Below are 15,097 nucleotides of genomic sequence, written 5' to 3'. Positions count from 1 at the left end.
GAGAGAGGGAACACAAGCAGGGGGAGTGGGAGAGGGAGAAGCAGGCTTCCTGAGGAGCAGGGAGCCTGATGTGGGGCTTGATCAGGACCCTGGGATCATGACCTGAGCCGAAGGCAGACGCTTAACGACTGAGCCACCCAGGCGCCCCTAGAAAGTAGCTCTTCAAACAATAATTTTATGAATTATTAAAATAAAACATGTCAAAAATGCTTCCTAAGTAACTGGGAAATTTTAAAAGGGGTTGACGAAGGTTCTTTCTGAAAAACCCACCCAAATGAGAAAACCCAAGTGAGAAAATCCCACCAGTGCAGTCTGAAATATCAGAACAATAGTTGAACATACCTGATGTCCAGGTAGCATGCTGATAGCAAGCAATACTGAGCTTAAAAAAGAACGTCTGATTTTTATTTAGAAACAAACAAACTCAAACTACAAAGTTTCCAGAAAATACCTTTTTGGATTACAATAAAAGTCAGTTCCCCTAAGCTGAAACCATTATGATTCTCTTAGCTTTTGTAGTAAAAATAGATTCTTGATCTCCCTTTTTTACATTATGCCATTAAGAATTTATTTTTTCAGACTCTCTTCATATTCCTACAAAAAAGACACCCTTTTGGAGCTCTGTCTTGATTCAAATCTTGGATTTATCCATCTTTGTAACTTTTTCTGAGTAATGGGATAACTCCACTTGGGGCCAAGGTCCTCCAAAGGTTGGATGGTTGAATGTAAAGAAATGATCTATCAATCCTCGAGAGGGTATGGAAGGACTGCACACTCCCTGGGGGCCAGATCAAGCCCTTCCCCTGCTCTAATTCATACACAGCCTCCAATTCATACACAGGCTACATTTTACCTATAACAAGAGTTCCCAGAACCTGAAGTTCAAATAAAATGAGCAATCTTAGCAAAGCAAAGCATCTGAAAGCTTGCCTTTCAGCAGCACCTGACGCCTTTCTCTGCATAAACTCTGTGGCATACAGAGCAGCCTACACACTATTCTAGATGGAGAATTTATACAATGTAAAAATGGAAAACCCACATCTATGGCTCTTCGCCTATTTCAAAAACATAAAGCCTTTAAAACGGGTAAGATATCCAGCTTTCTTAACCTGCCTACAACAAACCTAGCATTATTCTGGTATCATCACTGGGATGTGATATTCAACCTCTATCTGTGTTGTTCAGTTTTTACAGAGAAATTAAAATATCATGAAACACTTGGTCCTATTGTTATTTCTACCCTTCGGTGCCATTTGGTGGGGGCAGTTACTACTGAGTGTTTGGTATGTGCCAGGAACTGTGCTAGGTGTCAGTAATTGAAAATGAAGAGACTTGGTCTGATTCCTCAAGGATGACAACCTAGCTGGGGAAATGAGCCCGGCACAGACAGAAACTCTAGATTACAAACACGAGCAAAGAGCTTGGGAAAAGCAGAGGCGGGAGAGTCAGGTGACATCATGGAAGAGGGACATATGAGCTGAGACATAAGAGGACAGAAAAGGGGCCAAGGGCACACTAGGTCAGGAAAGCGTGGTGGCTGCTGAGCCATGAATGTGTTAGCTGTGTGCAAGTATGGCCGCCGCCAGTTTACAGTCGCCCCCTTGCAAATTAAAGAAAGGATGTCCCCTCGGGATGAAGGTAGCCAGGTAAGAGCACCGCTTGTTGAGTGCAGTGAGCAACCTGTCTAGAGCAGATCCCCAACTTCACAAATGGTTAATATTCTGGAATGACTGGAGCATTATGTACGAGGAGTGGCAAGGCACGTGGTTGGATAGGTAGGTCGGGAAGAGTCTTCAATGCAATGCTCAGGAGTTTGAACTAGACAGCAGGCAATGGGAAATCACTGGGGTTTCTAGTTCAGAAGTAACCCAATCGTGTTTTGAAAGGCAATTCTGCTGGCTACGTGGAGAATAGATTAGAACTGGCGGGGAAATGAAGTGAGCAAGTCCAGTTCGCAACATCACCCCAACCCAAGTATGAGGTGGTCAAGGCCTCGCCTACGGCAATGGATCCAGTGCTCCCCAGTGAGGAGAAAAAGAATGGGATAAGCCAAGGCAAAAGCAGTTGCAATAGGGACAAAGTATAGATTTGGAGGGAAACGGAAGGCTCAGTGTTGTGATCAGGGTTCCAGATTCCAAAGGGAGAGCAGTTTCATCCACATGCTGAGTTCAAGATGAGGGACACATAGGCTGAAATTTATGATAGCTCGCTGTCCTGCAGGATAGCAAGGGGTACAGTAGTAAGATGACTGTCATTCATAAACCAAAGTCTTCAATGAATATTGGAGAGTGACGGGAATAACGAACAATGATGACAAAGGAATGATAAATGCAACTAGATAGGAAGAATAATTATGGGGAAGCATTGGTAGATGGGATACAAATTCCAATATGCCACTTAGCAAAGGACAAGAGACACAAATTTGGTCTTCCTGGGTTTTAGCCTCTCTAATCTGTATAATGGGATAAATGACGTTTTGCATAGGATTGATATAAAGCGGCAATAGGCAAACTATGGCTCAAGGGCCAAATCTAGCCTGATGCTAAGCTTTATTGGAACCCAGCGATGTTTGTTTACCTGTTGTCTATGGCTGTTTCACACTACACCAGCAGAGTTGAGTAGCTGTGTCAGAGACTGAAAATATTCACTATCTGACCCTTTACAGAAAATGTTTGCTGACCTCTGTTGTAAAGGGTCAATATGAAAAACCCCTACGTTCAGTGTATGGCACACGGCCAATGCTCAATATAAATTGTTCCCTTTGTGCTCTTTGAGGAAGGTCACACTAATTATTGAAGAAACAAGAAAAATGTGGCCTTCACTTCATGACTCTGGGCCTGCAGGAAACAAGGTTCGTTTTTTTCCAGGTTGTGAAGGAAGCAGTATTGTTAGAAGAGAACTGGTCTCAAAATAAGAAGACAGGTTAAGTGTTGCAAGAACACTCTGAAGCTATCAGGAAGTTACAGCTCTACCTCACAGAGGACTTTGAAAACAGAAGCTAATCTAGCCTTGTAAAAAGCATCTGTTACTGTATCAGGTATCAATTAACCAGTCTCTTCCCCCAGAATTAAATTTCTGCTCAAAACAGAAGGCTCTGGGGATACTGACAACTATTATGAGGGAGTGGAAAGAAAAACCAGCTTAATTTTAACAGCCAGAGCTCATGAATTAAGCGAAGGTACAGGATGGGTAAAGAATCAGATTCTTCCAAACGGAGAGGAAAAGTGCTATTTAGATACTGATTTTAAAGAGTCTAGAAGAAAAAGTCTACCTACTCTTAGACTCTGATGCTTTGGGATAAGAAAAAACAAATGGCCGTTTATAAGTTAAAGACAAAATAAAGTCTGGATTTTTTCAGGTTTATCCACCTTCTCTAATTTAGAAACTTCATTACATTCAATTTCATTGAAATTTAAGTAGGTATCACCTCATGAAATATTTAAAACCGGGCTTTAAAAAAGGTGAAATCCAATTGGAGCCTAAGAAATTAAATGGAAAATCAATAGTTGTTCAGGTACAGCATGGTGACTATAGTTAATAATACTCTATTATATATTTGAAAGTTGCTAAGAGAATAGATCTTAGAACTTCTCATCACAAGAAAAAGAATTTTTTGTAACTATGTATGGTAATGGATATTAACTAGACTTATTGTGGGAATCGTCTTGCAATATATACAAATACCAAATCATTGTGTTGTATATCTGGAACTAATGTAATGTTCTATGTCAATTACACCTTAATAAAAAAATAGTAATAAAAAGTTGTTCTAGGAAGTATAACTAAAACATTCCCTGATGAGGAGGGTTCCTGAGGGAACGAGCAGAGCTGTGCGTGAAGTGGGAAGTAGGACAGGTTTTGCATTCCTGATAAACAGCAGAGACCTGTCATCTAACCTTCAGACTAGATGTGTGCATCAAAGTGCAGCAGAACAGAAAAAGTTCAGTGCTTTGGCATATGCTGGATAACTTAACAAGGACAGGGAAGCACAGAACCCAAAACAATTTTTTCCTTTAGTATATAACATTTCTTCCCTAAAGCACATACATGTACCTCGTGGGTTGTTAAAATATGCCTATCAAAACAATTTGCTACCCTTTCAGCTACCTCATGTATAATCTATACACAAAACTTTGGGGGGAAAAAAAGAGTATGATTAGCATTTTATAAACACTCTGTATAATTTAAAATATTTATAATGGCTCATGAGCTAGAGTTTGGAAAATAAAGACCAGTGCTTAAAAGAGATTTTTGCTTTGAATTTTAGTATTGCTCATAATGCAATTACTTTACTTACATAATACAATAATTTTCACACCTGCAGAATTCACTTAATAAATATAATAAAATGTGCTAGATTTTTTTTTACATAGCAAATATGTAATAGCAAGTTCATATTATGCTAGATTCTAGCCTACTATTTCATATTTTCTTTCATTTCATTTGTAGGTCATTGCATCTGTAGTAGAGCAAATTATCACCTTTGTAAAAACAGGATTGCCTACCAATGTTTTTCTGCCTCTGAACTAAAAGCTGCACCGAAATGAAAAGGTTGCTCACCTTAAGGATATTATGCAGGGCTTCCTGCTAGTTTCCCAAAGTGAAAATTTCCATTGTATTAATGAAATACACTTATTTTTCATAGCACAAATATGTTGCTATACTTCATAGATGGTGGCACTGAATTATTTTTCCATCCAACCAAATTCTGGTTGAAACCATACACTTGGACACCATTGTAAAAGTCAGACAGTTCTAAAATGTTGCCAAAGATAGGTGTAACACTAAGATGTAAACTAAAATTTGAATGTTTAGGAGAAAAAAATCTAATTCAAGGAATAAATATAGTTGAGGATTTAATTTAGATGATACCAGCTAAGACAACTGCATTTCAATATCCAAAATTGTACTCTAGGTTTTGTTCATTAGTGATAAAACAATGACTGGAAGCCTGGGAGTTCTTTCACACACGTGCAAATATCCTGAGGTTCATTTCAGTGAAGGATGCCACAACCGGGCAGCCTCCTTCAGAGCTGTGTAGGGGATACTTGGCTGTCCTTGTCAGTGTTGTGGCATCGGCTAGAGAAGCTATTTGAAGTGGCATTCAACACCTGTGGTTGGGTCAGGAGTGACTCAAAGAGACATAAGTACAAGCATGAAATCCAGCGTGGCAATGACCTCTAGCACCGTGAAACAAAATCCTAGGAGACTAATGAAAATACTTCTTCCTGCTATTTTTAGACCGTTAAAGCACTTTCCATGGACTTCATGCCCGATCAGGTTATCATAAAAGCTGTATTCTGAATAGCTGTCTTACTTAGATGACAAAGTTGCATCTACCCTAAATTACCAAATACAGGTGGAATTTTATTGTATTTTTGTGCAGGTGGATTTTTATAATATAATATGCTCTAATGGAGAGGTGGCAGTGTGTATAAATAACATGCATATCTCTCTCTCTCTCTCACTCACACTCACACACACACACACACACACACACACAGGAACAGACCTAGTTCAGGTACCACTCAGTGAGGGCTGATACTAGCTGGTTCACCCACCTGAGACACACAAACTTCACTACAAACATTAGTTGGATCTATACACTTCAGGTTTCTGTTCTTAGTAATATCCAGAGTTCCTTCACTTAAAGCTTTATAAAAATGTTATGATTTAAGGGGAAAAATACATTTGCTTCATGCATTAGCAAAAGAGTTCATGTAAACACAGATGTAGACACAGCCAAAAGTAAATAATACATAGGTGCAAAATCTGATATGGTTCTGATGTTAGCTTTTAGTGTCTCCTGTAAAGGTTTTGGAGGGATGAGAGCAAATGTCCTCCTCTTCCACTATTTCACCTGTCTCTGTGCCGGTCACTATACTTCTTTGTTCCCAGCTGATTGGTCTATGTCTAGGCTCTTTATTCTAGATTGATTACATCTGTATATCAAGGCTGACATTGCAATTACAGAGAAGTCTCCATCTCCTCAAGTCCTTCAAAGTTCTGATTGTAAATTATAAAGTCATCATCAACTCTATTCCAGGATATGTGGGGACAGAGTCAGCTGGGTGAAGGGCTGAATGTTGCTGATAGATAGAGGAAGTGTAGCTTGTGGAATGTGCCCGCTGTCTTGGCCTGGAGAATCCTTTATCCTTCTCTGATCCACTGCCGAGGTAGGAAAGGTTTTAAAGACCAGGCTATTGGAGGGCAAGAATAATTTCCAGGCTGACTGCTACCTTAAAAATCTCTGTCACTCTTGGAATACCTAAATAGGATACTTTTAATGAGGAATGTGTCCTAAGAGTTTTGCAAAGCTCTACTGTACCATATAATCTCCCCTATAAAATACAGGAACATTTAATAAGAGTTGGTATATGTAACAATGAAGAGAAAAAAACCAAATGGGGTTAGGCTAGTGCTCAGTGGCCAGCTAAGCTCACTCTCTAACAAAGTCAACCAGCTCCAACTAACCAACTTGATATTATACAGCATTCTGATTTATGCCTCATCACATTATAGATTATTGAATGTCATGGAACTCCAGGGTTGTTCTCAAATAGAAGAAAACCACCAATGCTAAATCAATGCCAAAACCAAAAAATCTATTATAGTCTATGGTTACTTCATGAATTATACATCAGCAGCTGGAGGGTTTTTTCTTCTATGTAATCATGCTTTGGTCAATTTTTATTCCAGTAATTCTTTCAGAATCAACTTTGTTGATCATTTCGAAAGTATCTTTCTTCATTAGAATGGTCAGTTCACAATGATAGAGCTCAGATAAGAACACTTAATCTAAAGTATTAGTCAAACCCTTCTAGAGTCTTCCAAAGTGGAAAGTGTTAAATATTGTGACCATTCCTTCATAATACTTATGCTTACCTAAAATAGTGCAGCATTCAGTTTGTAAAGTCTCTCACTTGAAATAAAGAAAACAAATCTGTTAATAACCAAAGCAGTGTACATGAATTTTCAAAACCAGGATATTTAAATACTGCCAATGTAGTCTGTTTTGTGATAACATTGGATAATGTAGAAAGAACGCCTTGGTTTGGTTTGGTTTGGTTTTTTTACCTTGAAAATGATAATTACTCATTGAGATTTAAGAGCCAAGCTTGAAAAGAATCTGAAAATCTTACTCTAATATTAATGAAAACCAACGGTTTTTTTCAAAAGAGATGGGAAAAGTTCTTGAAAATTAAGACAGGCCCTCCTCAAACGGAACAAAGAAGCAAAGAGGAAAAGTGTACGATTCTTGGATAATTTCTTTTTTTCAAAGATATTCACATGTAAGATAATCATTTATTGTCCAAACTGGGACACTTTTTAAGAGTGAAAGGAGATGCTTTTATTAATTAGCCTCAGACAAAAGGCATTAACCAGGGCATTCTCAGTAAAAGCAGGACCTGTGGCACCCGAGCTAAGAGAATGTGTGATGTGAGCTTTTTATTAATTTCCTTTTCTGTTCTCACCATTCTCTCCCTGATCAAATGAAGTCAAGTAGACAAAAAGGGGTGCAGTTTCAGGGCAGCCTTTTGGGGAAAACAGAGGAGCATGGATCTCAAAATAGGACCACTACAGCTAAGGAATGGAATATTTGAGACATTTTAATCAAAACCCAACATTTTCTATCTTATCTCTTTTATTTTTTTTTTATGTCTAATTTAGTCCAGGCTTTCAACCAGTTAGTCTGCATGAATTATATATTTTAGAAAGAAAAAAAAAAAAACACATATCTCCAGTCTAAACCTCTATAGAATGGCCAAGTTCTTTTAAGCTATCCCCTGTGAGGACCTCTGAACTCTTATGCCAGGTTATTGGAAGAGAACAAACAACCTCCTCTGTACAGCTGGGTTGTAGAAAGGAAAGTGCAAGAAGAGAAAACAGGAAACAACACAGAAATGACATGATTGGCACACTAATTAGGCCACTGGTAATCCTGGGTAAGAACTGGAAAACTGCACAGGTAGGGAGATTTCCACGTGAGCTCACACTGCATCAGTTTGTTCGGGGGGGGCCCATTTATGGTTCTAATTGATGATGTTGTTGTTTATCACTAAGAGAGTCATCGGCAAGCTAAACTCAGAGCTATGTACAGGCGGAGTTGTTTACCCGACTGTGTGTGTGCGTGCGTATGCATACACACATAGATGTCGCTGTCCCCCTCCATATGTAAGTTCTCCTTATGCTACTTGGCTTTTATGAAAGACCTACACTAGGACCTGTTTTCACTGCCTGAAAGAAAAATAGGATTTTCACTTCTATGAAATAACTGCTTCCTTGCTTTATGCCATTTCAGCTTACAAAGGATTTCCTAGGAATGCTCTATTTTCAGATAATGGGGGAAACCCATACATGTACATACACACACACACCACACACACACAATATGCGAAAGTTCTGTTCTTGGACTAAAAGGAAATAACTGGTGGCTCTGTTCCAACATATTTCTTTTTTTTTTCATCCAAAGCATTAGAATAACTGATCCATAAACTAGAAATAGAATGAAAATATTATGCACCCTTTTCCCCTTTATGAGTACACAGGAGTTTTTATTTTATTTGGATTTTTTTTTTTCACTACTTCTGTGACTTGAGATGCCCACACTCTAATTCAGTCGGAAGGCAGAGTGTGGTTCTCAAAGAGTTACCACCAATAGGGCAACTCAAGAGGCGCCATCCCCTGAGAAACTCTGAACTTTGACCTCTGGCTCTTTCCAGAGAGCTGGAGTCCCAGGGGAGACTCTGTGCATCTGCTCCTATAGGCCTCTCTCTTGATCCAACAATGTCTCAGGTCTCCCGAGCCTTCCCATGCTTGCTTTAGGTGTTGTGCTGTGGCAATGGGGACGGTCATGTGGCATTCTCAGTAAAAGCAGGACCCGTGGCACCCGAGCTAAGAGAATGTGTGATGTGAGCTTTTTATTAATTTCCTTTTCTGTTCTCACCATTCTCTCCCTGATCAAATGAAGTCAAGTAGACAAAAAGGGGTGCAGTTTCAGGGCAGCCTTTTGGGGAAAACAGAGGAGCATGGATCTCAAAATAGGACCACTACAGCTAAGGAATGGAATATTTGAGACATTTTAATCAAAACCCAACATTTTCTATCTTATCTCTTTTATTTTTTTTTATGTCTAATTTAGTCCAGGCTTTCAACCAGTTAGTCTGCATGAATTATATATTTTAGAAAGAAAAAAAAAACACATATCTCCAGTCTAAACCTCTATAGAATGGCCAAGTTCTTTTAAGCTATCCCCTGTGAGGACCTCTGAACTCTTATGCCAGGTTATTGGAAGAGAACAATGTGGGTGTGTGCAGGCCACGAGCTGGAGGCAGGCCTCCTTTCCACGATCGTATGCATTCTCCATGGGATCAATGTCACTGCCAGTGGGAGAAATTGGTTCTTGTGGGGAAGGGTGAAAAAAATCTTAGATATTACAATAGTCTGTAGCTCTCCAAGCTCCACCCTCCCTGACAAAATCTTATTCCTTAGTATTTAGTTTCTCTCTTTAGGGAGAATTTAAATTTAACTTAATTTTTCTCCTTAGGGGGCCATTAATGAAAAAAGATTGAGAAATAATTCTCTAGTCAATCATCTTCCCTTTTCTGAGGGAAGGAGGTAGAAGGAGGGAGGAAGAGAGGGAGGTGGAAAGAGAGGAGGAGGAGAGAATGGGAAAAACATAAGAGGATGAGGGAGGAATCCTCAGGTAAATAAGTGGTAGCTGTGGATACATAGGAAAAGTGGGAAGGGAAGCCGATAAGAAACAGCGCCCCCCCCCTCCCATCCCCTGACCCTGGATCCTGCCCAACAGGGTTGCTGGGTGGTTCTCACTGTATGGGTTCCGATGAACAGAAATGTCTTTCTGCAGCCCTATACTGTTCTTATCAAATAAGGGCTAAAGTCTAGCTTCCTGACCTGACACTTGAGATGGGCCCATTGGCCGGCACTGTCCCGAACACCATATCCATGTCTGTGCCCGGGCTGAGGCTTGCCTCAGAAGGCCGAGCCATTTCCTAACCGGGTTTGCCTGAAGACACAGTTGATGTCCTTTGCTCTTGACCTTCTTCAGATATCTAAAGTGAAGGCACTGTGCAGTACTGAGTCTCTTTCTTTTCAGCTCTCAGGTGGGCCCTGCTCTTTGTTGGTTGTTGTTTCATCACAAAGGCAGACAATACCACATGCCACACGCTTTCCTTTAAGGCTTTCAAACACCTCTTAGACTGAAGTGTCTGTAATGCAAAATTTAAAGGCGAACAGCAGTCCCTTTGGGAAAAGGCCAAAGAAAAGGGAGAAGAAATATTTCCAAGCCAGAGGCTGACGAAATTGCCCAGGGCTGGAAGAGGTACAGGATCAAGTCTAATTCCAATTCACTGCCCAGGAAACTGGCAGCCAGTTAAGCCCATCTTCTTCCCTTGCACATTCCTATGAAAGGCATGCCAGAACCAGCAATTCCATCTCATGGTAACCCAGAGCTTTGGGCCAGCCCTCCTCCAGGCCCATTTGGTGGGCCCCACATTCACAGATAGCCTCAAATTGGAACTTTGTACATTATCTCTACCTGAGGGTATACAGACAGTCACCAACTAACAAGACTAAAAGAACCCAAAGTCCATCATACAGATACAAACTCGGGTCACGTTACCAGATCGTACCGCACCATGGAAAACCCTGAAAGAACAATTTCTATTAGCCCTGTTATTATTTTGTGAAAAGTACAATTATATTTCATGTTATTCTGTGGATGTGTAAAAATGCTAATTTGTGAAATACAGACATTTAAGATATACCACCCGTTTAAACTCTGTTTTGGCATTTTTTTCCAGTTATTTATATACTACAATTTATATACTAGAAGTGACACCAAGAAGCATGTTCTGTAAGAGCCAAATTGTTATTTTTAGGGTCATACCCAAGGACAAAATATAACAGGTCAAGGGGACTTGCAAATTTTTGTGTATCATAGTGGATGCACATAGCCTGGGCTGAACGATTATTACTGAATTGATTACTGAGTATTTATTCCATGTCACTGAATAGATATTTTAACCCATTGTGGAATATTTGATAGAAAAGGTCAAATTTTTCTTTCTATGCTAGGGATTTGGCAGGTAAACTCATAACTTTAAACTTTATTTCAGAAATATTCAATAAATTATAAGAGACAGAAAAACCAAAAGGGAAGAAAACAAATAGTTTCAAGGATATGAAATTCTTGTGTAAGCTTAGAGAATATATTTTAAATTCTGGAGAGAAGGGAGTGTTTTTCTACATGTCCACTTTAATGTGTGTCGCCCACATAGAGCATTCTATATATGTTCAACTGAACTACCCAACTGAATAAGCAACCACTGCAGAGGCAAGGTAAATAGATATTCTCCTCCAAAGATATCTCACCTCCTAAGCAAGTTAGGAAAAACACATAGATTCCAAGCATTCCAACACAAGAGCTTCACAGCATAAGCAGGATCCTGATGTACCCATAACACAAATAGTGAGGGCTAGAGTATCATCCTACTGCAGTTTTAACAAAACAAATTGTTCCTAAGTTGTAAAAATACTATTCACACATGGCACTCACCTCACCAAGAATTATTCCAGAGAAACAACAAGTTATATGATTCGAGAAGAGTATAGGAAAAGGTAGTGATTTATATAAGACATCATACAGAGCTGTTTTTAAAAGGTTCCAAACCTCAGACAAATGAACAATACTTTCACTAAACTACCATACAATCAAATGTAAATAATTTCTATAATATTTCACCGTTCAAACAGAGAGGAAAATGTAGATATTTAAATAAACAAATACAAATCCCTTATGAAAATTTAGTAAAGAATCTACTTAGGTTGGCAAAGATTGGCTTGGCTTGATTAATAATTTGGAAACAAATTTATTATTTATAACTACATTAAAATTTCCAAAACCACTGTCCTTAGCTGCTGGGTATAGTTTGTAGGCAGTTATCTTATCTGTACATACATAATTTGAAGTGAGTTTCAATAATCTATCTGATATGCAGGTGTATGATAGGGTACCGTAATAGGCCATTACCAATGTTACCTTCTTAGAGATGAAGAGACAGTTGCTGCTTCTAAAATTTAGAGATTCAGTGAACTCCCTCATCTGGGAAATCAGGTTATTGACCGTATTCTATCCTCAACGGAAATGCTTCAGAAAAACAAATGTATAGACCTTAAGATTTTTTCTGTAACAGTACTTAATTTTAGATATGTATTAATAACGCTGTTATAAGCAAATAAGCCATATTAACCTTCACATTTTCTTTGATTTAGCTGCTGAGTTTTGCATATATGCTGACACTCTCTGGAACATTTGATGGAACAATGGCTTAGACCTCAATTGCCTAAAGGTCTGAAAGAGTTCATTTAGCACCCAAAATACTCATTTAAATCCAGAGTTTATCTTCTTCATCTTTAAAATCCACTCCATACTTTTAGCAGTGACTCAAACATGTGACCTAACACTTGACACTACAATGAGCAGTGACCTTTCTCAACCCAAACCCACAAGTGTAGCACATTTCTTTCTTTCTTCTGGATAAGAGAAAAGTAAACAAATTATTCATAACTTCAAAAAGACCTAGTTGAAATCTTTCCATCTGCTACAAGATGTGCATTTCCTCATTAGGTACAACAGAGATATACTTTATTTCACTGACTTCCATGTTCTGGCCGGAAAGTAAAATGCCTTTAGAAATCACCAGGATGCAAAACTAGGCATATCAAACAGGGCAGAAGCAGTTTTACGACCGTCTGCCTTCAGCTGATTGTTTACATAATTTACATGTTGTAAATTATCATATACGACCTTAATTTCCAGTCAAAAGGCACATATGGTCTATTACATTGCCATAATCTTTACTGCCTTTAAGAAAGAACCATTGAAAAACTTCGAAGCAATTTAAAGAATTCATATGATGACACGTTTTTCTGCTATTTTTCTTTTCTCTATTCCATATTCCATTTTCATCTAACATGCATAAAATACCATTACTGTGCCTCGGCAGCTCAAGATGACTCTTGACACTGTATTCATAATTCATATTGCAATACAGAACTAAATATATGGGATGAAAATCAGTTTGCGCTAACCCTCAAAGCTCTAAGTAAAATTAGATAAACAGAATCATGCTGTTGAATTAAATGCTGTAATTTGTGGCAAAACAAACTTACTCTCTGAGATTGAGATGCATGTGGGCACAATGGAAACATGAGTTTGCCTTCATCCTAAGCAACCACGATGAACTCTGAGGTAGGGTAATTCGTCAGTTGTGGGAAAAAAACGATACACCAAGACTCCAGAAACATCATTGCCAGAGTAGACCTCACAAGGGAGGTAAATGGATGCATTGTGGACATGGACTGCTCCTGACACAGCTTAAGGAGACGGCCCTTTTCTCAGGCGTGGGGTCCCACAGCTCTCTGAGCTACACGGGGCCACACTCTCTCTTTCCCTGCTCCTCGAGAGAACCAGGCCACGAGGCACCGCCTGCACCCTCAATGACAGCACCTCGCCTGTATCCAGGAAGGCGCATAAGCCCCAACCTTCCGCAGGACTCCATGTGGGATGGAGCCCGGCTAGTGCTCTCCGCAAACTCCAGCCACCGACCCCATGTAGCGCCATGGCCACCAGAACCCTTCCAGACTCTGCTGCCCAGGCCTGTTCTGACCCTATAATGATAAAGGAAGAATAACTCTATGTGACTACATCAGCTTCTGGAAAGTGTTTCTCACCGAGCAGCCACATTTTGCTCTGTCTTACCAAACCATCTCAAAAGAGGACAGTGACGCTGTCTGGAAGGCAGGCAACACCTTTTCTGACCACACACACACACACAGGAAAGCAACACTCCACTTTTCATACCTTTGCAGCCACCGACGAGTTAGGTTTCTCCAGCAAGTCCCAGAGCTTCTTCCGTTTCTCCGGGCAGCAGGTGTTATCGAACTCTTCTCCCTCCCGCTCACGCATCGTCTCGGCCTCCCGCCTCAGTTCTTCGTTCATCTGCTCCTTCTTCTGATGATACCTGGCTTGGCAGCAGGACTCCAGGTAGATCTCGTCAATCCCCCAGTAATCAAGCTCTTGCCCAAAAGAGAGAGCGCACATTTCTTCCATCATATGGAGTTTCCCCGTCCGGTAGAAATTTAAAATGGAAGTGAAGGCCCCCGGGTGCCGGTCGAAGAAATACTCGTTGTCGCTGAGGTTGTAGTCGTCACACACCTCCAGGAGGCTCTCGTGTGTGTTGCAGTCCCGGAGCTTCCCCAAGCGTGTCCGGGGCAGCCGGTCCAACGTTCTCCACAGGACTTCGTGGTTGAGGCCCCCCACGTTGATTTTAACCCTCCGCGAGCACGTCTTGCTCCTAATGATGTCCACAGGTTCTGGTGGAAGGGAGAGTGTCGACCTTGAAGTCTTCCTGTTTAAGCCAGGGGGGACCTTTTCTGCCATTTTGAACTGGACAAAGCCGCAGAGCCAGGCTCCTCGAAAGAATGAGCTGTGGGAGGGTCAGCTGAAGCGATCTCCCTCTGAGGCAGGCATTTCCACCGACACAACTGGAAAAAAAGCAACAACGATCAGGGGTTACTTCTACTTTCCTAAAGCATTTCCTACTCTTTAGGATCGCTTTTGTTGTTCACGGAACCAGGGGGCCTAATATTAATTACTGTGTATTAATGGAGATAGGAATCTTTGCCTCAAGATAGGAGAAAAGAGAAAAAGACAATACAATGTACTACACACAGAAGAGGTTGTGTATTCAATGTTATACATCTAGAAGGTGGTAACTCCCAGATTTATCACCAGGGACCACTTTCTCAAGCTCTAGACTAACATATCTAATGTGTTGATCAGCTCATCCTAGATGAACCACAGACACCTTACACTAACCTGACCACACCTCCAACCTGCCCAGCCAGTTCCTGTTCTTTTCTCCATTTCAGATTTCTGGCCCTCCACATCCCCACAGCCAGCCACACAAGCTAAAACTGAGAAATCCCGATCCATCTGTCTACATCCAATTAAGAACCAGGTCTTAACCAACTGTACCTTCTAAACATTGCTTAAGTGCTCCACCACCATGAC

The 15,097-nt window shown here is 40.3% G+C and overlaps 1 protein-coding gene across 1 annotated transcript in view; it reads right to left on the bottom strand.

The window, feature by feature from the left end:
* Window positions 1-14,464, bottom strand: part of KCNB2 (potassium voltage-gated channel subfamily B member 2) — a 378,482-nt gene extending 364,018 nt beyond the window's left edge. Inside the window, exon 1 of the mRNA XM_021688431.1 lies at window positions 13,886-14,464. Coding sequence (XP_021544106.1) covers window positions 13,886-14,464 — 579 coding nt within the window. The remainder of the gene's footprint in view (window positions 1-13,885) is intronic.
* Window positions 14,465-15,097: the final 633 nt, after the last annotated feature.

This window comes from Neomonachus schauinslandi, chromosome 4 (genome assembly GCF_002201575.2).
Source record: "Neomonachus schauinslandi chromosome 4, ASM220157v2, whole genome shotgun sequence".
NCBI classification, from domain to species: Eukaryota; Metazoa; Chordata; class Mammalia; order Carnivora; family Phocidae; genus Neomonachus; species Neomonachus schauinslandi.
This window is presented reverse-complemented; position numbering and strand designations above follow the sequence as displayed.